The following is a 25,927-nucleotide window of genomic DNA, read 5'->3' as shown; positions in this document are numbered from 1 at the left end:
AGCCTTGTACCCTTTATCATAGTCCTATATCATAGTTACATGTAATTTCATTTCTTAGAGGACTGACTCTTTGACCTAATGTAGACTCCTGTGAAAATTATAGCCGCGAGTGCCAAGAACATAATTGCCTGATTCTGAGGAGCCTGTCTTAGTAACACATCTAAGAATGTTTCCTTTGTTTATCTAACAGGAACATGCCACATCTGACTTACTCTGTGTGAAGAAAACAAATCCCTTCTGATGCTCTAATACCCTACCGTGCTCTAATGCCCTATGGCATTCGGCATTCTGAGATCTCTCTGATGGAGTATTGGTCCACAGATTCCTAGACAGGTGGTGTTGGTGTGGAAACAAAGAAATCTCAGTGTCTTTACTGTTTGTTGCGGAACATTTTAGGACTGAACACCACATGTGCACGTGCTGTCCAGTGCTGGTCAATAATGCGATGATGGCACACTCTGGTTACTCTCTTCCGTCCTTCCTTTTTTTTTTTTTTTTTCCCCCGAAGTTAGAAGCAGGGAGGCAGTCAGACTCCCATTTGCGCCTGACTGGGATCCACCCTGCATGCCCACCAGGGGGCGATGCTCTGCCCCTCTGGGGCACCGCTCCACTGCAGCTGGAGCCATTCTAGCATCTGAGGCGGAGGCCATGGAGTCATTTTCAGTGCCCCAGCCAACTTCGCTCCAATGGAGCCTTGGCTGCATGAGGGGAAGAGAGAGACAGAGAGGAAGAAAAGGGTGGAGAAGCAGATGGGCGCTTCTTCTCTGTGCCCTGACAGATAATTGAACCTGGGACTTCTACACCGGCCTACGCTCTACCTCTGAGCCAACCGGCCAGGGCCTCTTCTGTCCTTCTTAGCGTCCATGTTCCCACCGCACTTGAACTCCTGGCTGTTCTCAAGTGCATTCCACCATTTTCTTTTCTCCTCAGGTCCCTGAGCTGTAGCGATTTTCTTCATCTCAATCTCCGAATGTCAAAAATGGCCCAGTTTTGAAACAGGCAGTGCAAACATCATTAAGCTGCCCTTGATTTTCTCAGCTAGGCAAGATCTCTTTCCCACAGCCCTTTGCAATGCTAACGACTGATTATTATCACTTTCAGTTTTGCAGATTTCTGGAAACTCTGATGTTAGTTCCCATCACTGGTTTGGCAGGTTTGCGTGAACATTTCACTCGTGTAAGTCAGCCTAAGGCAGTAATTAAATGTGAGCCTGTATTTACGGTAATACATTAGATGCCTATTATCACGTATTTGCAGTTCCTGTGTGATTGGCCTCTAACCTACCCTATGCCTTTGTCCTCTCCCACTGTATCACATGGGTGTCGGGTCAGCTCATCTATTAATAATTTACCATTATCCTTCATGCCTCATGGGCATGAGCAGCCCGACCCCTTCCTCACACGCTGCCAGGAATCCTAGCCTTAGCTCACACCTAGTCACTGGGCACGTCTCAACTTCAGTCCACTTCTTAACCAAACCTGGCCAAAGCTCCCCTCCCCCACTGTGACATTATACTTTTTCTACTTTTTATTTTTATTTCCTGTTACCTCAGTTCTGATTTTTATAATAGTTTCCATGTATTTTATCTATATAAAAGCATATCTCTGTATAACCTGAATAAACCTTGAATGCATTTGCCCACTCTATGCAGGGAATGTCATTTAAAAAATTAACCCCTATACTGAAGGTCAATGTGAGAAATGTGTGCAGTGTAAGGACTCTTATATCTTCATCTATTGAAGGGCATTGTAAGAGATCCAATTTATGAATGCTAGGCACTTGTCCTTACTGCCTTATTTTTCCTGATTTTCCCAGAAAGCAGGTTCAGTACATGTCACTTGCCAGACAGCACAAGCATACCAGGAGCAGGCCCATGAGCTGTCTCTGAGCATGCTGATCTTGACCATTTGGACTAACCTGAGACGTTCTTATTTGTTTCTTTTTGCTTTGCCTCCTGGGATTTCCCTCAGTAAAGTGACATGGAGCCAGCCACTCAGGACTCCCCTTTTTCTTATGTGTCTTTCTCCAGGTACTTTGTACCCACAAGGCCTGATTGTTTTCTTATTCTACAACATAAACAGCATAGACATCAGGCCCTTCATTGGGGATAAAGTACTAAAAGGGAATGCAGAGACCGAGAGCACTCAGAGCAAGAAAAGACAGTGGGGAACATTCTGGGGCCATTGGGTGACTGAGTCCTTAATGTCATGGCACGGACAAGGGCCACTTCTGTTTGGTTCACTGGCACGCACATCTCCTACTGTAGGGCTGGGCCTGCAGTAGGTGCTCAGTGGTGTCAGTTGAATGACTATATGAAGGAACCCTTGTGAAGAGAGGCATTAGCCTGGTGAGTAAATGCAATACTAAACTGAAAACACTAGAGGGAGACCAGAGAAGGACTTGAAAAAAAATGATTATAACACCAGTCAAGATTCAGTTGTGTTTGCTAGGGTGGAGATTTTACTCCTCCCTCCTTGTCTTAAAATAAAAGAAAAATGGTATGAAATATGAACTGCATCTGATACAAATCCTTTCTCTGTTTTTAATACAGTTCATAATGGCCCCTACCATCTGTGGAAAAAGAAATGTAGAGATGCTGATAGATCTTCTAAGAAGAGAAATACTTATTTGAGTAGAAGTCTCATGAAATTGAACTATATTGTGAAACAGATGGGCTAGAATTAATACCACTAATAGTAATCTGAAATCATAAATAATGGGCATATGAAGGAATTCTAGGCCGAAAATGACTGTGGTTGAAAGGAAATAGCATAACATGCCAGAACGTCGTGTATATTTCATGAAAGAATTCATTATGTTCTCACAAATAGTCATTAATGTAATTCATAAAACATACAAAACTAGGAAATCACTTAGTGTAAACAGAGTTGAGTTCACATCATCAAGCTCTGGTACAGACTGCCATGCCTGAGACAGGTCTCCAGGGCTTACTCTCTGTTTGATCTTGAACAATAACCTATCTAGGTGTTGTTTCTTCATCTGTAAAGTGGAGGTAATAGTAGGAGGCGGTTCGCAGGGCTTTGGTGAGGATTACAGGAGCAAATGTACAGGGATGTCTTAGCTCAGAGACTGGCACCTGTACAGTAAGAATTTAATGTGCTTGCTAACCTTTTGGGTGGTATTAGATGGAGGCCTTTATGTCAATGTACCAAATTTACTAACATTTGCTTGGTTCAGCCATTTCCTCTTTTTAGCTCCCCTTTGAGTGATTATGCTGTGCTAGAATGTTTTTTCTTGGATTCTTGAATGCTTTGTGGGGAAGAGTACTTTTCTTTTATTCTTGTAATCCTGCCGCGTGCTGGTTCATCTGGTGGAATAGTCAGATAAGGCCCCAGCAGTGGTTTAGGAAAGAGTTTGCAGAGCAGAGGTGCTCTAAAGCAGATTTCCAATGTGAATGGGAAGATGCTGATGGACGTGCTGTGTGCTGAAACCGTGTTAGCATTTCAGTTTCGGCTGCATTCACACTGCGGTTCACAGTAAATCCTCCTCTACTAAAAATTTGCTTCACTGTCGGCTTCTGTATTGTTGGATCTGGCAGAGGCTTTGATGAGGAAATGGCTGAGAACGGCTGCCTCACAGGGAACCGGTGACCTTGGGACAGAGGGAGGAGAAAAGCCCCAAGCTCCATGGAGACAGAATTGGAGAAAGGTTTAAAAAAAGAGGGGAGGGCGTGTTCACCTTTTCTTTCACCTTGAATTCATTAGGGTGTTTTGTTTTTCTATAGATAAATAAAGGTGTGCTGGAACATCACTAAAATAAAAAAAAATAAGCTTCAATAAAAAATTAAGTTGACCCTTTTTAATAATAAATTGATGGAAAAATCCCTCAGTGGCCCAAAAGCCATAATGTTTGGAATGATGAACTTGTACATCAACTTTAAAAATTAAATATATTCATTAGTCATCACATATATCATTTTGAAAATAATGCCATATCGTCCATCTAAATTTGAAAGAAGTATCATTTCAATGATCTAAAATTCTATTTAATTTAGCTATTAATAAGGAAGAGTAAGTGAACATAAACTATAAAGAGCCACTAGTTTAATAATATCTTATAGACTTCTGCAGTATTAAAGATTTGGGTGGTGGATTTTATTTATTGTTTTTACTTACATTAAACTACAATAAAGAGACAAAAGTAAAAGACCTTAGAAAAGCACTTACTCAATGAGACAAACTCATCAAAAATTCTAAGTTGGAAGTCACATTGAAACAAATGAGAAAGGAATTAATTTGGAACTACTAGAAAAATGACATGTAGCCAGTATTGGATTCAGTTCAATTTAAAATCAGAACAACTTTTATGTTTTACCATCTGCCTCTCCAAGAGCCTTGTAAAACTTGAATACTCTAGTCCTTAGAGATTCCCATATGAGGACAGCTTTTGTAAAGGCCATTTAAAGAACATAAAACTCGAATAAATAATGTTGGTGCTCATCCAGGAATTGAGTTGGTACTTAGTGATTACTGAAGAGACAGATGAATTGCACCTGTGATTTAGGGACTCAAGTATTCCATTTGAACTTATGCCCTCTGCAAAACCTCACCCAAGTTCAGCAGAGAGTCTTCCATTCCATGTTACAGATGAGCAAACGAAACTCAGAGAGCAAGCCACTGGCTCACACTCATCTCACCTGCGAGTTGCTCAGAGCTGGAGTTGAAACCCACAATTCTATGAACTGATGGTTTCAGGGCCTAACACTTATTAAACAAAATAGACAAGAGGTATGAAACAAATTATCTGTCTGTTAAATTTTCATGTTCTAGTTTTATATAAAGGTGTGCTAGATAGCCAGCAGGTGCGTGTGCTGACAAAATATGTTTTACTTTTTACACATACACATATGTGTGTGCACCTCTGTAGAGATTTAAACAATTGTTAGCTTTAGTTTATGGATAATATATGAATAGTATAATGTTTTAATGACCTATTTTGTTGATTCTTCTAAAGCTCCCCTCAGACACAGGCTGTAACTTATTCATCTTATAGTCACATTCCTTGAGTCTTTTCCGTTCAATGAGTGAGTGAATGTCAAAGAAGGAATGTTAAAGAAGAAAACAATTCTACATGAATAAGGTGCTGATTTTAGAAAAAGAAGTATTAATATGCTTTAATCAAGGTTTTACTGAAACTGATAATTATGATACAATTTAAGTTTCTCCACAAGATGGCATGTTCGTGTGATAGACACCAATGAGATACATCTTGTTACTCTCTACATAATCTTGATAGAACAATACCTTCAGTTTTAGGAATATGAATTCACTATTTACTGATTTAATCATTAACATGTGCCAAGTGCTGTGACTAGATTAAAATATCAAGTAAGATATGGTCCTTTCCCACTTGGGGTTCACAGAAGATATCCAGGCAAATGAAAAAATGGGTACTAAGTGATAGATGCTAATATTATCACTATACCACATATGGGGGCAGTCAGAAGAAAGAACCCAATCTATCAGGTGCGAGTCTGAGCTTGATCTGGTGAGCAAACGGGTGGGGGATGAGCTGTGACAACTCCTTCTTTAGTTACATTTTTACTTCCTCCTTTCACACTGTGGAAAATGTAAAGTAAGTCAGCAAATATGATACCTGTTTCATATTCTTGCTCTTCTGTTAGTAGACTCTGCCTCTCTTCCTGAATGAGGAAAGACACCAAGGAAGTTTAGTTGTTATGTGCCCTAGGTCTTGAAATTAAACTGGGATGCAACTTGTACAGAAATAGCCAGGGTGAGGAGAGGGGGTTATTTCAAGACAGACTCTGAAGCAAGTAATAGCACTAACTGTTTGAATGTGATATACAGAGTGGGGCAGAAGGTTTACAGTTACTCATATGGAAATGATACAATAATTAATTAATGATACAAGGCTAAACTGTGTTTTATATTCTCACAACTATAACCCTACTTTTGCCCCACCCTGTAATATTTAGGAAATGAAGTTGAGGACAGGTAAACTTGATGAAAGTGATAAAATAATGTTTAAACTTGGGGAGGTGGGACTTAAGGACACAGTTGAAAGTAAAAAAACAAAAACCTAATTAGATGCCTTGTCTGAAAATAGCTAAAGTTTAGTTTAATTTGATGAAAATACTTGTTTTCAGCTTTTTCTATATATACGTGTGTAGATCTATGTCTGGGATATATACATAAACTTTCTGTTCTGTAAAAGCACTAGAAATTTGTGAGTGATTGCAACTATAAATGTCCTCATTTCTGGATATGCTTTGAGACATCCTAAAAGTCATCTTTAATTTTTTTATATCTTGAATTCTTTTTTTTAAAAATTTTTAAATTTATTTTATTTTTTATTCATTTTTTTAGAGAGGAGAGGGAGAGACAGAGAGAGAGAGAGAGAGAGAGAGAGAGAGAGAAGTGGGGGAGGAGCTGGAAGCATCAACTCCCATATGTGCCTTGACCAGGCAAGCCCAGGGTTTCAAACCAGAGACCTCAGCATTTCCAGGTTGACGCTTTATCCACTGCACCACCACAGGTCAGGGTATATCTTGAATTCTTGACATTCAGTTAGTTAACATGTTGCTTATTCTACTCATGCAAGTTAGTTTTTGCTGTGTAACAAACTACCCTCAAGACGTAGTATCGTGATGTAAGAGAACACTTTACAAATTATTATATGCAGCCAGAATTTCCCCAATACTAAAAGCAGAAAAAGACAGTCTAAGAAAATGAATGTCCCTCTGCCTGACCAGGCGGTGGTGCAGTGGATAGAGCATCGGACTGGTATGCGGAGCACCCAGGTTCGAGACCCCGAGGTCGCCAGCTTGAGCGTGGGCTCGTCTGGTTTGAGCAAAGCTCACCAGCTTGGACCCAAGGTCATTGGCTTGAGCAAGGGTTTACTTGGTCTACTGTAGCCCCACAGTCAAGGTACATATGAGAAAGCAATCAATGAACAACTAAGGTGTCGCAATGAAAAACTAATGATTGATGCTTCTCATCTCTCTCCATTCCTGTTTGTCTGTCCCTATCTATCCCTCTTCCTGACTCACTCTGTTTCTGTAAAAAAAAAAAAAAAAAAAAAAAGTCCCTCATGAATATGCAAAGAAAAGGAGTCAATATATGACCAATAAACCAAATCCAGAAACATATAAAAAGTTTTTCTGGTTTTTTTTTTTTGTATTTTTCTGAAGTTGGAAACGGGGAGGCAGTCAGACAGATTCCCGCATGCGCCCGAACAGGATCCACCCAGCATGCCCACCAGGGGGACGATGCTCTGCCCATCTGGGGTGTCGCTCTGCCGCGATCAGAGCCATTCTAGCACCTGAGGCAGAGGCCACGGAGCCATCCTCAGTGCCCGGGCAAACTTTGCTCCAATGGAGCCTTGGCTTCGGGAGAGGAAGAGAGAGACAGAGAGGAGGGAGAGGGTGAGGAGTGGAGAAGCAGACGGGCGCCCCTCCTGTGTGCCCTGGCTGAGAATCGAACCCGGGACTCCTGCACACCAGGCTGATGCTCTACCACTGAGCTAACCGGCCAGGGCCTATAAAAAGTATTATATACCAGGACTACCTGGAATTTATTCTAAGAATACAAGTGAAAAATAATCTTATTAATGGAACAGAAGTCAAAGACCACAAGATTGTTTCATTTGACTCAGAAAAAAAAAATTAACAATATTCAACAACTTTTCATATAAAAATACTCAACAAATGAAGAATGGAAGAAACTTTCCTCAACCTGATAAAGTGAATCTATGAAAAACCTACAGCTAAAATCATATATAATGATGAAAGACTAGAAAGATTTCCCCCTTAGATCAGGAACCATACAAAGATATCTATCCCTATCTCTAAATTCAACCATGTATTGGACGTTTCAGCCAGGGCAATTAGGCAAGAAAATGAAATAAAAAAGATTGAGATTGCAAAGGAATAAGTAAAATGATCTATTCTCAGATAACATGACTTTGCATATTGAAAATCCTAAGGAACCCATCGCACACAAATATAGCTAATAAATGAGCTTTGCAAGTTCACAGGATACAAGATCAGTAAAAAAATGTTTAACTAGATCTAGCAATAAGCAAAAATTCATCGAAAAGAATAAGTCCATTTATAGTGTCATAAAGCACAAACTCTTTGGGATTAATTTAAGAAATGTATTACAAGATTTGTACAAACTACAAACTGTTGTTGAGAAAAATTAAAGAAGTCCTAAATAAATGGAAATGTATTCTTTCTTTATGGCTTAAAAGATAATGTTGGAAAGATGGAACTGCTCTCCAAATTAGACTACAGATTAAATATAATCTCTAGTGAAATGACAGCCGGTCTTTTTCATAAATCAACAATCTGAACTTAAAATTAATAGGTAAATACAAAGGACTCACCTTAGCCAAAACAATCTTGAAGAAGAACCAAATTAGGAGATTGATGTTTCCTGATTTCCAAATTACTACTGTTACTGTAAGCAAGGCATGAAGCTAGATATATAAATCAATAGATAGGATAAAGAGCCAGAAATAAACCCTGATACTTATGATCAATTTGTCCAGATCATCCAATGGGTAATCAGACTTTCCAGCAAATGGTACTGAAACAACTGAATACACACATGCAAAAGAATAAGGTTCGACCGATACTTCACACCATCTACAAAAATTAACTCAAAATTTTTAGTCGACCCAACTGTAAAAGTGAAACTATGAAATTCTTAGCAGGAAACATAGTAAATCTTTATATCCTTGGATTGGCAGTAATTTCTTAGATAGGACACCAAAATCACAAGTGAAAAAAGATAAACTACATTAGAATTAATAACTATGGAGTAGAAAGAATACCGTCAAGATAATTAAAAATGTAATACACAGAATGGGAGAAAATGTTGTGCTAAATTTAGCTAAGATTTTCTTATTCTATTTTTTTCTTTTTAAAAATTTTTATTTAGAAAATTCAGTTTAATGAGGTGACTGATCAATAAGAGTATATAGATTCCAGACAAACATTTACATAGCATTTGAACTGTTGATTTTGTTGTATGCCCATCACCCAAAGTCAAACCATTTTTTGTCACTGATATATGTCCCTCTTTACTCTTCTTTCCTCCTTTCCCTTCTCCCCTAACCTCCTCCTCCTGGTAACCACTTCACTTTTACCTATGTCCCAAAGTCTCATTTTTATATCCCACCTATATGTGAAATTATACAATTCTTAGCTTTTTCACATTTACTTATTTCATTTAGTATGACATTCTCAAGGTCCATTCATGCTTTCCTAAATGGCAATATGTCAGCATTTTTTATGGTTGAGAAGTATTCCATTGTATATATGTACCATATCTTCTTTATCCAATCCTCTATCGAGGGACACTTTGGTTGTTTCCATGTCTTGGACACTGTGAATAATGCTGCGGTGAACACGGAGGTGCATCTGTTATTACTTACCAGTGTTTTCAAGTTTTCTGGGTAGGTGGTTTGCTGGGTCATATGTTATTTCTATTCTTAATTTTTGGAGGAACCACCATATTTCATTACATAATGGCTGTACCAGCAGTGAATGAGGGTTCCTTTTCCTCCACAGCCTCTCCAACACTTGTTATTACCAGTCTTGTTGATAACAGCTAATTTAGCAGGTACCTAACTGTAATTTGGATTTGCATTTATCAGATAGCTAAAGAAGATGAGCATCTTTTTATATATCTTTGGCCATTTGTAAGTCTTCTTGGAAGAAGTGTCTATTCAAGTCCTCTTCTCATTTTTTAATTGGATTGTTTGCTTGTTTGTGGCTCAGCTTTGTGGGTTATTCATATATTTTGGATATTAATTCCTTATCAGAGATGCTCTTTGTAAATATCATCTCTTTGGCTAGCAGCTTTTTTTGTTGTCAATATCTTTTGCTGTGCAGAAGTTTTTTAGTTTGATATAGAGCCATTAATTTATTTTTGCTTTTATTTCCCTTGCTTTTGGGGTCAAATTTATGAAATGTTTTCTACAGCCAAGGTCCATAAGTTTAGTACATATGTTTTCTTCTATGTAATTGATTGTTTCAGATCTTATATTTAGGTCTTTGATCTATTTTGAATTAATTTTTGTGCAGGAGGACAAACTGTAGTCAAGCTTCATTCGTTTGCATGTGGCTTTCCAGTTTTCCTAGCACCATTTATTGAAGAGGCTTTCTTTTCTCCATTGTGCGTTTTTAGTTCCTTTGTTGAAGATTATTTGTCTGTATATATGTGGTTTTATTTCTGGGCTCTTGATTCTGTTCCATTATTCTGTTTGTCTGTTTTTCTGCCAATACCATGCTGTTTTGATTATTGTGCCTCTGTAGTATAATTTGAAGTCAGGTAGAGTGATATCTCTGGCTTTATTCTTTTTTTTCTCAGGATTGCTTTAGCTATTTGGGTTTTTTTAATGGTTCCAGATAAACCTGGTGAGTTTTTGTTCTATTTGTTTAAAAAACAACATTGGGATTTTAATGAGGATTGCGTTAAGTTTGTATATTGCTTTGGATAATATGTCCATTTTAACTATATTGATTTTTCTGGTCCATGAACATGGGGTATTTTTCCATTTTATTGTGTCTTTTTCAGTTTCTTTCAATAATGCTTTGGAGTTTTCAGTATATAGGTCCTTGACATCCTTTGTTATGTTTATTCCTAAGTATTTTTTGTTGTTGTTGCAATTGTAAAAGGAGTTGTTTTCATGAGTTCATTTTCTGAAGTTTTATTATTGGCATATAAGAAAGCAATAGACTTTTTATATATTGATTTTGTATCTTGTGACTTTAATATATTGCAAAAATAATACATCATGATCAAGTGGGATTTATTCCAGGAGCACAAGGGTGGTTCAATATATGTAAATCAATCAACGTAATTATACTACATCAAAAGAACAAAAATCATATGATTCTATCAATAGATGAAGAAAAACTGTTCAATAAGATACAACATCAATTTATGTTGAAGACAATTGAATGGGTATAGAAGGAAAATAACTCAACATAACAAAGGGCATATATGACAAACCATCAGCCAATATCATGTTATATGTTGAAACACTGAAGGCTATTAAATCAGGAAAAAGACAAGGCTGCCTACTCTCTCCACTCTTATTCAACATAGTACTGGAAATCTTAGCCAGAGCAATCAGGCAAGAGGAAGAAATAAAATGCATCCATATTGAGAAAGAAGTAGTAAAGGTATCACTTTTTGCAGATGACATGATCCTATATATAGCTAAGATTTTCATGTCTGCTCTTCTTCTTCCAAGAAACTATAAATTACTTAAGGATGGGATCTATGCACTTTTGTTTTTCATCTTATTTTACTTAGCCCTTCAGGAAAAGGTTTTCCACATAATAGTTTTTATTATTTGGGGGGGGGGGGTTTGTTTGTTTGTTTTACAGAGACAGAGAGAGAGAGTTAGAGAGAGGGATAGATAGGGACAGACAGGAATGGAGAGAGATGAAAAGCATCAATCATCAGTTTTTCGTTGCGACACCTTAGTTTATTTATTGCCCTCTCATATGTGCCTTGACTGCGGGCCTTCAGCAGACTGAGTAACCCCTTGCTCGAGCCAGCAACCTTGGGTCCAAGCTGGTGAGCTTTGCTCAAACCAGATGAGCCCATGCTCAAACTGGTGACCTTGGGGTCTCAAACCTGGGTCCTCGGCATCCCAGTCTGATGCTCTATCCACTGTGCTACCTCCTGGTCAGGCTTCACATAATAGTTTCTAAATAACTATTTATTAAATTGAATATTTGAAGGATCACCCAAATCACTTTACTTTCCTCCACTCTGCTGCTTCCTTAAACTCTCTGATCCTACTGATGACCTCACCAAACATACAAGCACATAGAAATCTGGTGGCCAGTTTCTTCCTTTTACTCTTGTGCTGCATTTCACTTTCCATCCTGACAATCTCAAAGTCATCACTTCATGACAATTTATCTAGTCTGCTCTGTCTTCTGTACCTGTACTCAATTCAACCCCTTGTTATCTCTTCCTTGGGCAATTCTAAGAACTTTTAAGCTACTTCCTTCCTACCCATCTTATCTTCCTCAGATCTGTCCTTCTCAGAGTTCCATGATTTAACTCAACTATTTAAAATCTGCTAACCATTCTCCATTAGATTCAAGGGAGGTCTTAATTTTATGGGTCAAGGATCACTTTGAAAGCTATTGATCCTTTCCTGAGACTCTGTGGGACTTCATTGGATTCCAGAGTAAATAAACCTGGCAGAAGTGATGAAGTTCTTTATACCATATACAATGTGCTTTGTGACTTACTCCATCCATCTCTACAGGTTCAATTCTATACACTTATTATTTGCAAGGCAAATGTTCCAGAATACCAACTGGCTAATAGCAGCCTGAATGCGCCATGCCTTTGCTGGAGGTGTCCCCTCTTGAAAAGAATCTTTTCTTTCACCTTTTCTATGCTTCTATGATGCCCTGTTAATATGTTTCCCTTTGTACTGACTGTATTATAGTATAATTGCTTGTTTACCACACTAGAAAATCACTTTAAAGGCACACAGAGAGTTTCATATTTGTATGTGTACATTAACATAAAATGTTTAGCCCATCAGTCAGTGTTTGGTAAATAAATGAATGTCATATGAACTACCTTAGTTTTATGCACCTTGAAAATATTTTGGGGGAGCTATACTTCTTGCTGCTGTCTTAGGAAGTATGTCACTATTTGAAATACTTGTAAAAGTTAGATATAATTTGGATAAGGTAAAATGAACAAATCTTGCATCTCAATAAATATTTATATATCATTATATTTCTCTATCTATATTTGTATAACAACCACTCAGACCAAAAGATGAAACATTTTCATTGTTCTAGAACAGGGGTCAGGAATCTTTTTGGCTGAGAAAGCCATGAATGCCACATATTTTAAAATGTAATTCCATGAGAGCCATACAACAACCCATGTACCTTACACATTATCCAATAAAAATTTGGTGTTGTCCCAGAGGACAGCTGTGATTGGCTCCAGCCACCTGCAACCATGAACATGAATGGTAGGAAATGAATAGATTGTAATACATTAGAATGTTTTATATTTATTTTTAATTTTTTAGAATGTTTTATATTTTTAACATTATTTTTCTTATTAAAGATTTGTCTGTGAGCCAGATGCAGCCATCAAAAGAGCCACATCTGGCTCGTGAGCCATAGGTTACCGACCCCTGTTCTAGAAAGTTCCTTTGTGTCCCCTTTTCACCACTAGTCCACTTTTTAAAACTTCTTTAATCCTAAATTAGTTTACCTGCTCCTGTACTCCATATAAATGAAATCATGTATTTGACACTCTCAAAATACCCCTATCAGGCTCACATGAAGCTTTCATTTCGGTGATATTTCTTCACACTGAATTACACTATAATCAACCTTAAACCACTTCATTAACACCTCCATTTTGGGGTATAGGGATGTGCATCAATATCTTCTGTGCTCTGGGAATGATCCTACAATATTATCATCTTACATATGATTGCAAGCAGCTATAATATATTAAATTGAAAAAAGTCTATTACAGTTGCTATAGCATAACAATTATTTCGTGAGATTTAAAATTCCATTTTTTCTACCCCCCTTAAATCCCACATATAAAAATATGTCTCTCTTCCTTCTATGAAGTCCTACTTCTTAGCTGTAAATATTTTCTTAACACTTGCATTCTCTTTACATTTATGGCTGACTAACCTGGCACATTGCAACCTCTATGGTGATGGATAATATAGGGTGAAGAGTAAAATATCATTGTATTAGCATCATATTAGCATTTTTAGAGGAAGCCCACAAAGAACATAAATAAACCATAATGGGATGTAGGAAGCATCGAAGCAATAAATCAGTACAGCTCACCTAAGCAAGGAACAAAGGGGTGGGGGACACAGAAGGGCAGGCAGCTCACAGATTCTTGAGTACATATTTCCCACATCAGTTTATCCATCTTCATACCATCTGCACTTCAACCTCATTTTCTTTATGTCTTTTCTATGTGCATCTTTTTTTCTCTCTCCTCTCCCTCTAGATGTGTGTCATATATAGAGAGTGTTATTCAGACAAAGGTGGTGGTGGGGGGGCAATGAGAAAAGCAGAACAAATGTGCCTGATGGAAGGAGAAGTATGTGGTAAGAGTTGAGGGTCCCTAGAAAGTTCAATAATAAAAAATTTTAAAAATAGGTTTAACTACTGAACAGGAAATGCCATGCCCACGATTAGGGGTATGCTGGACGCTGTGGTCTGAAAGTCGCAATGAATCATGTGCTTTCATGGCCATGTGATCTTGGACATCTTGCTTAGTATTTGTGCCTCGATTACTTTATTTGTTTAAAAAAATAATAGTACCTACTGCATAGGTCTACAGTGTGTCCGTAAAGTTATGGTGTACTTTTGACTGGTCACAGGAAAGCAACAAAAGACAATAGAAATGTGAAATCTGCAACAAATAAAAGGAAAACCCTCTCAGTTTCTGTAGGATGATGTGGCAGCATGTGTGCATGAGCAGATGATGACGTAATACCATGCATACAGTGGAGCAGTCCACAGCCATGCCAGCTGAGATGTGGACGGTACAGAGGAAAGTTCAGTGTGTTCTGTGGCTCGCTAAATTTGAATCCATGACCAAAGTGCATCGTGAATATTGGGGCGTTCATAACGAAGTGCCTCCACATAGGAATAACATTACTTGGTGGGATAAGCAATTGAAGGAAACTGGCAGTTTGGTGGAGAAACCCTATTCTGGTAGGACATAAGTCAGTGACGAGTTTGTAGACGCTACATGGGCTTGTTACCTAAGGAGCCCTAAAAAATCTGCGTGAACCCACATCGAACTGCATTGAATAGGTATGAAACTGGGAGAGTTTTCCTTTTATTTGGTGCAGATTTCACATTTCTATCGTCTTTTGTTGCTTTCCTGTGACCAGTCAAAAGTGCATCATGACTTTACGGACACACTGTATTATAAGGATTAAATGACTTGATACATTTAAAGTGAATATAATTATGCGTGGCATATAATAAACAATATAATTGGTTGTTATATAAAATCAAGCCTTAAGAAAAATTTCAAGTCACTTCCTAGAACTTAGAAGTTTGTAATTTTAAAACATTTAACTAATATCTATATTTATTCTGGAAGTATAAAAGGAGTGAAACTATATCTATCTATCTATCATCTATCTATCTCTCTAATCTATCTATCTATCTATCTATCATCTATCTATCTATCTATCTATCTATCTATCTATCTATCATCTACTACCTGTATTTTAGGGCTGTTCTCATGTTTGAGATTGAAGCCACACTGAAGGAAAAGAGAATGGAGTCCTTAAAAAATAGTAGGGAGAATTAATTAGTTCAAGTGACTTTTTATGGCATCCTAAACTCATTCTTCTGATTCCAATTCTGTGTCTGGAACTTTTGGAATTTGGGTTTCCAGAGAAGAGACCCTTCTAAGATTGGTAACATAAGATAAATGATAGAGATAGCAGAATAGATCAGCTCAAGTCTACCCTTGTGAGGACACTGGGGAAAGGCCTGGGTGAGAGATCTGAAGAGAAAAGCTGACAAAGAAGGAAACAGGAATACAGAGAGAGGTTATCACATAGGTGGTATTGGAGGAACTTATATTGTGGTTGGAGAAGGACATGCATTCTGCTCCTAACAACTCTACCTTTGCTCTGACCACCAGAACAATTCAATCAGCCTTGAACACCCCCACACACCTTCCAACCACACTCATTCTTATTGTTTCCTGCTCCAGTCACTTCCTGCAGTCAGAGAGATATTCCTGTTTCAAATCATCTTCCTATATGGCTTTCAAATTTCCCATCTTTTTGTGATTCGTGAGAAGGAATAAAACCATCTTCCCTTTTACCCGCAATTTATCCTCTAATGACTTCTCTAGACTCACCTCTCACCTGGCCATTCCATGTACTTCTTTAACTATAAGAAACTTTATTTTTGGCCCTGGCCGGTTGGCTCAGAGGTAGAGCGTCGGCCTGGCGTGCGGGGGACCCGGGTTCAATTCCCGGCCAGGGCACATAGGAGAAGCGCCCATTTGCTTCTCCACCCCCCACTCCTTCCTCTCTGTCTCTCTCTTCCACTCCCACAGCCAAGGCTCCATTGGAGCAAAGATGGCCCTGGCGCTGGGGATGGCTCCTTGGCCTCTGCCCCAGGCACTAGAGTGGCTCTGGTCGCAACAGAGCGATGCCCCGGAGGGGCAGAGCATTGCCCCCTGGTGGGCAGAGCGTCGCCCCTGGTGGGCGTGCCGGGTGGATCCCGGTCGGGCTCATGCGGGAGTCTGTCTGACTGTCTCTCTCCGTTTCCAGCTTCAGAAAAATACAAAAAAAAAAAAAACTTTATTTTTAATCTGAGCACAATATGAACATCCCCACACCCCCTCTGTCTGCTTCCTTCACCTGAATCTTTCTATTCATATACAGGTGTCTGCTTAGGGGTTCCAGTTCTTCAGAAACATGCTCCAATTGTCAAGCTTTGGTTGTCTGTCCTATAACCATGTATTTATAATATCATACATAATTTTTTCCGTAATTTCTGTTTCCTGGTCTATAATCTGTGTCAGCTCTACAAGGAAGTGTCTGCCTTATTCTTAACTATCATATACATAATGCACAACTACTTGCAGGGTTGATAGAATTCTATGGAGTTTTTATATTTTTAATGCTTGGTCCATAATAGACATGGTTAAATATTTACTGTGAATGGGTTTTATAAGTCATTGATACGTGGAAAGCTATACCAAAGATTGGTGGTGTATTCAGGGAAAATCACATAATAACCATTTTCATTAATACAAAGATAGCAATAGGTCAGTAAAACATCAGGAATGCATAAAATGCTTTAAAAATAATGGTTGGAAATACACTTGTTGACTATCTAGGCTGTGACTAAGAATCCTGTGCAGTAGGTATTATTGTCTCCATTTTTATAGGTTATTTCAACTTCAGACAGGTAGCCTGACCTTTCGGGAGTGATAGAAACACTACAAGCTTGTACACTGATGTGAAGATAAAAAATGGTGACCCACTGGAGGAGCCTTGGTGATGGAAAGGCTGTGCCATCCTTCTAGGGTTTCATTAGCCTTCCCCAGTATAGGCAGAATTTATGTGTGGTATTGCTTCATTCTGAGAATTTTCTTCAATTGCGCATATGTGTCTTAAGGAGAAAAGAAGCTAGAAATATAGGTAAGAAGAAAAGAAGGGAGTAAGGGCATTAAGGGGAGAGGAGAGGAAGCTTCTGGTAGGAAACATGAAGCCATGGATGATGGATCAGAAAACTGACTTTTCTATTCACAGAGCACCCTAGCATTGGTTTGCTGAGCCCCAGTCCCCACAGGATGATGTAGTGACAACCCTATATGTGCAGTGGGTTATAGCACATCAGAGGAAACACAGAATTAGAAAACTAGGCCCTAGCCCTGGCCGGATGGCTCAGTGGTAGAGCATTGGCCTGGCATACAGGAGTCCTGGAAGAGAAGCTCCCATCTGCTTCTCCACCCCTCCCCCTCTTCTTCCTCTCTGTCTCTCTCTTCCCCTCCGACAGCCAAGGCTCCATTGGAGCAAAGATGGCTCTATGGCCTCTGCCTCAGGTGCTAGAATGGCTCTGGTTGCAACAGAGCGACACCCCAGATGGGCAGAGCATTGCCCCTTGGTGGGCATGACGGGTGGATCCCTGTCAGGCGCATGTGGGAGTCTGTCTGACTGCCTCCCCGTTTCCAACTTCAGAAAAAAAAAAAGAAATAAAAAGAAAACTAGGCCCTTATATACTTTTGGCACATATTTCCATTTTTTGAAAGAAAGAGGGAGGGAGGGAGACAGAAAATATGAGTGAAACCAATCATCTTCATAGAGGAGAGGAAAGAGTTGCTGGCTTCATCACTCTGAAATATAAACAATTGAGTATGGGCAGGAAATTCTCCAAATTTCCTTTAAACTATATCATTATCTGTAAGTTGAGAAGAGTCTGTAAGTAAAATGTCCTTCAAATGAATTTAAAAGAATGCATAGAAATTGAATAAATAACTAATATATATGTAGATAAGTACATAGATGGTTAAATTATAGATAAGAACATAATTCAACTAAAAGACATATTTTAAAGCAGTGGTCCCCAACCCTCGAGCCACGGACTGGTACCAGTCCGTGGGCCATTTGGTACTGGTATGCAGAGAAAGAGTAAATAACTTACATTATTTCTGTTTTATTTATATTTAAATCTGAACGATGTTTTATTTTTTTTTAAATGACCAGATTTCCTCTGTTACATCCATCTAAGACTCACTCTTGACGCTTGTCTCGGTCACGTGATACCTTTATCCATCCCACCCTAAAGGCCGGTCTGTGAAAATATTTTCTGACATTAAACGGGTCCATGGCCCAAAAAAGGTTGGGGACCACTGTTTTAAAGGACCATATCAGTTGGGAAAGTATGAAGGAGAGGCTCCAAATTTAACTGTCTCAATATACCTTTCATCCTTTTTAGGAAAGTTGAGATTACTCTTTATGTTGTCAGACTACTTCAAATATTGTCTTTTAGGTGAAAGTTGTCTATAAATCTGCCCAAAAATTTGAGTCTTATTTCTCAGATATTTTTAGGTCATTGCTGATGTCTATATGATTCAGGATCAATAAAAGTTTATTCATTTGATGATCCCACTAGTTACATAAAGCTGTTATCTCCCTCAAGTGTATTGAAGAACAAGGCAGACCATACTTAATTTATGGTTTGCATAGATACATCATTTTATACACATGCACACAAATTTAGGTACAGTCATACAAACATAAACTAATACTATCCTTTTTTAAAAAATTTATATTAAAGACATGCAAAACTCTTGTTCAAGGTCAAACTTTATCTTGTGAGGTAAAACAATATCTGCAAATGGGCAAATCATTCTAGAGAGTTTTAACACATATCAGATATTTCAAAGTGGTAGTAATATTCAAGTGAATAAATTTTCAAATGTTTTACAAATTTTCATTCTAAGATAGTTAATTTAACTGATGCTCATTAGAATTCAAAGCTTTTCATTTTGATTAGGGCAAAAACTATCACATAGGAATGTGGGTAACCAGATAACAATTAGAGCATTCCACATTTTGTGTGTGTTTAGCTATATATCCATATTAATGCACATTTATATGTTATTTTATTTTATTAAGCTGTACTATATTATATAAAGAGCAAATTTCAATAATTTTGGAGCAATTTTAAAATTGTATTTTTACTTTACATTTTTGTTTATGAGAATATTAGTATAAATGTTTATGAGTAATTGCTAACCCTTATTGTATATATTTACATTTAGGCACTAAAACGATGCTCAGCCCAGTTCACTGCTTTGCAGATGCAGAGAGATCAGTCTACCTTTTTATTTTTCAGTAACACCAGTCTCTATCATACTTTTCTTCTCTCTTCAACTTACAGTTACTTACTACTAAGTTAAATGTCCACAAGTTCTCCCAAATAGACTTGTGAGGCTGTTTGAAGGTGAGGAGTCTTGAACCTGCTGGTCAGTTATTCAGTAGACTGGCTGAACTCAAGATCAGCCCCAACAGTGGGCAGACAGTGGAAGGAGGCATGAGCAGAAAGGCAGGGATCTGGTCAATCCGGCAAGGCAGGCTTGATCCCAATCACTCACTGAGGCACCTGGGGGTTGACCAGTGAGAATGATTATCTAGCAAGAACTGAGTAATTTATACCTTTTTTGTCTTGACAGCTCAGATTTTTCCTTTTCGGCGACAGAAAAAGACCCCTTAAGCCTTCTAGGGCTTTAAATGTTTAAACCAGAGTATTATTCCCAGGAGAAAAGGTCTTGACTCCATTCATCCAGAAGAAGCCAATATTTGTGACAGGTGTTATACTATGGATTTAATTCCCAGCCATTTTATGTGGGTCACCTACAGGCCAAAGTTCATAAAACTGAGTGTGATTTGCTTTATCAAAGCCTAATATTTATAAGCTCCAACCTATTCCCTGAGCAGAGGCAAAGATCCTTGTGTCACAGAGCTTGACTTTGCATTATAAACAATTAGAGCATGTGATTTATAGTCTTCTTTGAAATTTTTATATGTCACATATGTATACACTCTACTTAAACTAGTGGTGTTGGCAGAACTATTAGATTTACTAATTATTTATGAAGAAGTTGGCATAAGTAATAGATTCTTCCAAATAGGGGTCTAAATAAAATAGTATCTCACTTATGAGCTTTTACTAGAACAATTATTTTGAAACTATGTATCACACATATCCTATTTTAAAAGATATTTAATAATAAGCAAGTGTGTGATTCTTAAATGCTTGTCTGTCACTAGATTTATTTTAGTTTTATTATTTTGGTGGTAGCTGGGAAATAATTTAGACTTATTTGAAGAATTCTGGTATTTCATCATGATGCTAACATTTAAAAGAAAAAATTCACATGTTTTAAATCAGAAATACTGTAAATAGTGAGCAGGTCTTTAAGGCATAAAAGAGAAAAAGGAATTTCTTTATTATTCAAATTGTATTTGAAATATTGATTTATATTCAGTGTGAAAAATTTTTCATTATAATAATTTTGAAATAAAATATTTGTTTTATGAGTGTGTAACTTTTGTAGCAATTAAAAACAACCCCTTTCAAATGCATGATTTAATTTTGTACTTGATCATGTTTTGCAAAATACATAAATTACAGACAATACATAATGCAATCTAGGTTTTTTATTGCTACCATCATTACCGCCTTTGATATTATATTTAACATTGCAGATTCAAAGAATCTTGGAATGATCAATGTTATGTCCTAACACTGAGTTGAGTTTTGTTTGGATGGGCAGAGATCAAGAAATTTTAATCAATTTTAAGTTACCATTTTTATACTTTATAGAGGAAGTGGACTTAATAGAGCCAAAATTATAAATATTTTCCACTTGTTATTAATGCCTGCATGTTAAGCTAATATTTGTTTAAAAGTTTTGAAAAATATAAAGATGTGTTTTTGTGTGATTAAACATAGTTTTGAAAATGTTTTGAGCACAAATGTGTGGCTTCCAGAGACAAAAATTAAGAGAACTTCTTAATTTAGGGAATTATATGTATATACAGTTCATACATAGGAAGCATATTCTAAATACTTTCATAAAGCTAGGAATAAATTTTATTGGATAGCTTCCTTTAGCTCCTATCAGTTGTTTTAGAGGTCTGTGTTTTTCATCTTATAATTCCTATCACTTTTCACTGTGCTGGCTTGATTAATTATATATATTTTCACCAGACTGTAAGCTGTTTGAGGGCAGGAATGAAGTCATCCTTCTCAATGTGTCAAATAGCAAACACAACGACTTGTCAACTCTTTATGAAATACATGAGTAAATGAATAATAAGGCGACAGAGGAAAATCTGACTTTGGGTGATGGGTATGCAACATAAGTGAACGACAAGATAACCTGGAGTTGTTATCTTTGAATATATGTATCCTGATTTATTGATGTCACCCATTAAAAATAAAATTATTAAAAAAAAAAAGAAAAATAAATAAATAAAAGAAGAAAAAAAAAGACATTTGGTAATGATTCCCTGGAGCATGGGGAAAGATATTACTGAGCACAGGGGACTTTGGTCAGAGTTCTTCCAAGAACAAGGTTTAACTATTAAATAACATTTTGGGGGGTGCAAATGAATCATATTTTCAGTAACATTTTCTTATGTTACCAAGCACACACCATAGTTCTCTGTGTCATACATATATATATTTGGTTCAAAAGTAAATGATGTCACAGAACTCAGTTGTCTTAAGATGCTTATTGAGATAGTTATATGATGGCATGTAATTTGGAGAAAATTAAGAAATTTGTGTATGTAAGAAAGGTATGTAGAAAACATACTTGTGTGTTAAGAGAAGGGATATCTAAATGGATAGCCCCTTCCTCAAAGAGACAATGGACAACATTTACATAAACTATAATTACTGTATGCATATATGAATAACTTGTATTGAAATAAAAGGAGAGAAATTTCTTTCTATGTGAGAGACATAAAAGTAGTGTATTATAGTTTATTAAGGAACATTTCAGAACACACACAAGAAAACTTAAATAGACAGTATATTCCAGTATACAAGGGCTATGTTTTTGACATAATTTTATTTCTGAAAAGCACTTAAACGGTGACTTGCATAACAACTCTTTATAATTAACTGTGAAATGAATGAATAAATGAGAATATATATCACCGATGTAGGCTGAAAATTCTCCTTCTATATAGTTTAAGTGTCTATTTCAGTAATCTGATGTATATAGCTAAATATATTTTCTTTGTTAATGTTAATAGCAACTTTTTATTGAGCACAATAATATAAGCTAGAATTTTTATATTCATCTTTGTGATGTTCAAAATAAAGATTAGGAGTTGTACTTCCCATGTGCAGATGAGGAAACTGAGGCTCTAAGAGGTTAAATAACTTGTTCAAATTGGTACTCAGTTAAGTGGTAGAATTTGGATTTAAACTCAAGCCATTCTGAGCCAAATCTTGAACTTGTGTACATCATACTACTAACACAGTTAAAATGATTCCTTAGTAAGAATTTAAGTCATAGATTTGAAATTTATAATGTTTACATTTAATAAGGGCACTTCTCTTTGAGTTTTGCCTAGGTAATCCAAGACCTAGGCTTCTACCATAGAAATATGTGCAAGTTTAACATGCAGTCCATATCTGCCTTTGCAATGTCCTCAAAATCCTAAACGCAAATTTTAGACTATGCTAACTCATTTCCAGAGATCACCAGAATGTATCAATTTATGGAAAAAAACACAAATTTACATTTGTAAGTGACTTAAATGTGACCTTTTCTTTGGCTAATATGGTTATTGCATTATGAGTATGATATTTATTTTTATTGCAATAACCTCTCAAGACCATATATTTCTTTCTGATTGCAGTTCAGTCAGACTTAATTCACATGGTTTCACAGTAAAATTCATTGCAGTCTGCAGAGGTAGCAGAATCCTAAATTTGTAAAGCTATGCAAACCAAAAGCTTTTTGTGGATAATTTAAGTTTTACATTCTGCATAGAAAACCCAAAAGATGTGTTGTGAAATATAATATAATTTCATTACTGGTGACAGATAAAAAAGACCCCTGATTCTAAGAGCTGGTTATTCTAAGATCCTACTATCAATTTCCTATTCACACACAGCAACTGGTGGTAACTAAAAATAATCAGCTCTGCCACCAGCTAGGAATCTGGTCATATTTGGCTTGCGGACAAAGTGCACAAATAAGATTTAGGATCCTTCGTTAGTTGCATCCCTCTAGCCCACTCATCATCTAGTTTGCTGCCATTTGAAAGCTATTGAAAAGCCATTAACAAGCAGGACTGGGAGAGCCGCACTGCAGCACACCTCCGTGCCGGCAGAATGTGGCTGCATGTGAGCACCAATTAGAACTGACTATTCCCGGGATTGTGACACTAGGAGCCCTGTCAGTCAAGGGCACTACAATAGCACGTGCAGCGGTAGTGGCTCCAGATCCACGGAGAGGCTTTATCTGAACTCCAGCTGCTGAATGAGAATGAGTTAGAAGCTTTTTGCATGGTCATGGAACAGAGCCTCAGTTCAATAATGCATCCTGAGGTAAACTGTTACCTGAGTAAGGGCTCTAAATAATGCATTTCCTGAGATCGACAGTTGTAGTAAAAGAGAATGCTGGAACCCGTTGCAAGATTTCTCTCTGAGCTGGAAAGATGTCTCACTATCATTTTATCAAGTGCTGTAAGTAAGCTTGATATTTTGCTCATGTGGTTGTTTTCTTAACATATTATTTTATACAGATGGCAAAATTAAGGCAGGTCTTCTAGTATGCCACATCCGGGTGAATGACATAGAACAGTGACTTTGAAAGGTGTTTTATATGCTAAATGTGTTTTCTTTTAATTTCAGGTTCTGAAATAATTCCAATTTGAGCCAAATGTTGATAGTATAAAATTCTTTAAAACTTTAGCTTTTTAAGAAAATGATATAGGCATTGTTTTTTTTAAAAAAAAACACCACAATTCATAAAAAGGAATTTTATAAGGATATTTTTGGATATTAGCATATATCAATAAAATGCTTGCATAATAAAAATTGGTTTATTCTTGTGTGGCTGAAACCATTCTGTTATTATTTTACTCTTAAGTTTTACTGCTTATGATGATATTCAGTGCTCAACTTGTAAACTTGATCTTTAGGATTATCCTTGACTGCAAACTTCTGTCCTTGAATCACTCACCTTGCAGTGCTCAGGGACTCAAATGACATCTGTACTGTGCCAAATGTTCTACACTGATGGTAGTATGGTGAAAAATAGTTTGTTACTGGCTTTTCTGATGGGTCCATCAAGGCTTCTTCAGTGCCTGAATTTTAACAGGATTTTCCGAGCTAGATAAAAGCAGCATCTAAACCTTCTCTGAATGGTGATAATGAAGAGGGAGACATATTTATAGCAAAAATAGTGTGCTAGATAGACATTTTTTCCCCAGTAATGCTACTGAAAACTTCTATACATTTATGTCATCTCCTTAAAGTTACACATGACATTTGTAGAAAATGGTTTCCCCCTAGGGTGAGGGTTCTGTTGGCAAAGGACATGACAATTTCACATTTAAGTAACATTGTTAAGGGAACACATGTTTTGAAAGGATCTTGAGTTTTACACTAAGGGAGACAAAAAAAAATGATAATAATGGAGAAGGCTGAAATACCTTCCTCTTGTCTTCTGTGGAGGAGATATATAGGAATTAAAACTCTGATTAATGAAAATAAAAATTCCTTAATCTTCAGCACACCCCCCAAGAGGTATGTTTGGGCTGGCAGAACAATTTTAACTCAAAAAAGAATCCTTGATCAGCTGGTAAGTTCCAAAATTAGGTTTTTAATGAATACAAATGTTTGCATGCAGTATATTTAGCAATTATGAGACTAGTCTTTTGTTTTAACCCCTGAAATCCTGGGGTTATTACCTTGGTGAAATAGAGAAAATAGCACTCTTGCTGGCTTTTGCATTGCCCCTCATGTTCACTGCACTGGCAAAATGTCATTATTTCCCCTTTCTGTGCCTCTGCAGAGGAAATTCCTGAAACCCTCTGCACCATTTCTACAAGGAACTTGGGCACTCCTCAGGCAGAGTGAACACATGTGGTAGAAGTCAGCCATGGAACGTGGGCAGAAGCGCAAGGGATGACATGGACTTGGGAAAGTCAGGGCTCATTTGCTCCTCAAATATAACAGGAGGTTGTCCTTTTTTGCCTTATATTATTTTTGTTTCAGCTAAATTATTCGAGTTCAGATTTCCAGAAAAATAGAGGAAATGATGATGCCTGGTCTGTGGAAGCATTTGGGATAATTCTTGCAATCCAGATGAAATCTGAAATTAATGAATAGTGAAATGTTCCAAGTACCTAGAAAAAAATGTTCCTCATGAATTTATCAAAGTAATTATCAACTACTTGCTCAAGATCTGACTATGTTCTAAGCTCTGCATTTGGCAATATGTATAAAGTGGAAAAGAAGCATGACTATTGTTGAATGGTAACTTCTCTGGCAGAACAGTACAGTGTGCTAAAGGAGTTCAGAAATTATATTTCATTGCGTGCTACTAGTCAAGGGACATTTTATAGTCTTGAGCTAGATACTGAAGGATGAATAGAATATAGAAGCAAAAGTGAGGGTGCTTACAGAACCAGAAGGATTTATTGATAAGGATCCTACTCCACCATTTACTCATTATTCTTGATGCATAAAATGTTCCCATATTGTGTTCCCTTGCCCCTTATATTGCGTTGTTCAGTTGGCAAGATTGATGGCCCACGTTTTTCACATCCATTCCTTACTCATGTGTGCTTTCTTTCTTCCACATGCCTGTCTTTTCATTATGAC

At 37.2% G+C, this 25,927-nt stretch overlaps 1 protein-coding gene across 2 annotated transcripts in view; it reads left to right on the top strand.

Annotated features, from left to right (window-relative positions):
- Positions 1–25,927, top strand: part of MYO16 (myosin XVI) — a 592,224-nt gene that overhangs the window by 93,543 nt on the left and 472,754 nt on the right. Inside the window, exon 1 of one of the 2 annotated variants that reach the window (XM_066380568.1) lies at positions 23,508–23,782. The exons of the other annotated variant lie outside the window; for it this stretch is intronic. Coding sequence (XP_066236665.1) covers positions 23,755–23,782 — 28 coding nt within the window. The 5' untranslated portion in view covers positions 23,508–23,754. Of the gene's footprint in view, positions 1–23,507; positions 23,783–25,927 lie in introns of those variants that run through there. 2 annotated transcript variants of the gene reach the window in all.

This window comes from Saccopteryx leptura, chromosome 4 (genome assembly GCF_036850995.1).
Source record: "Saccopteryx leptura isolate mSacLep1 chromosome 4, mSacLep1_pri_phased_curated, whole genome shotgun sequence".
Lineage (NCBI taxonomy): Eukaryota > Metazoa > Chordata > Mammalia > Chiroptera > Emballonuridae > Saccopteryx > Saccopteryx leptura.
The sequence above is the reverse complement of the archived record's forward strand: the minus strand, read 5'-3'. Positions and strand labels throughout refer to the sequence as shown.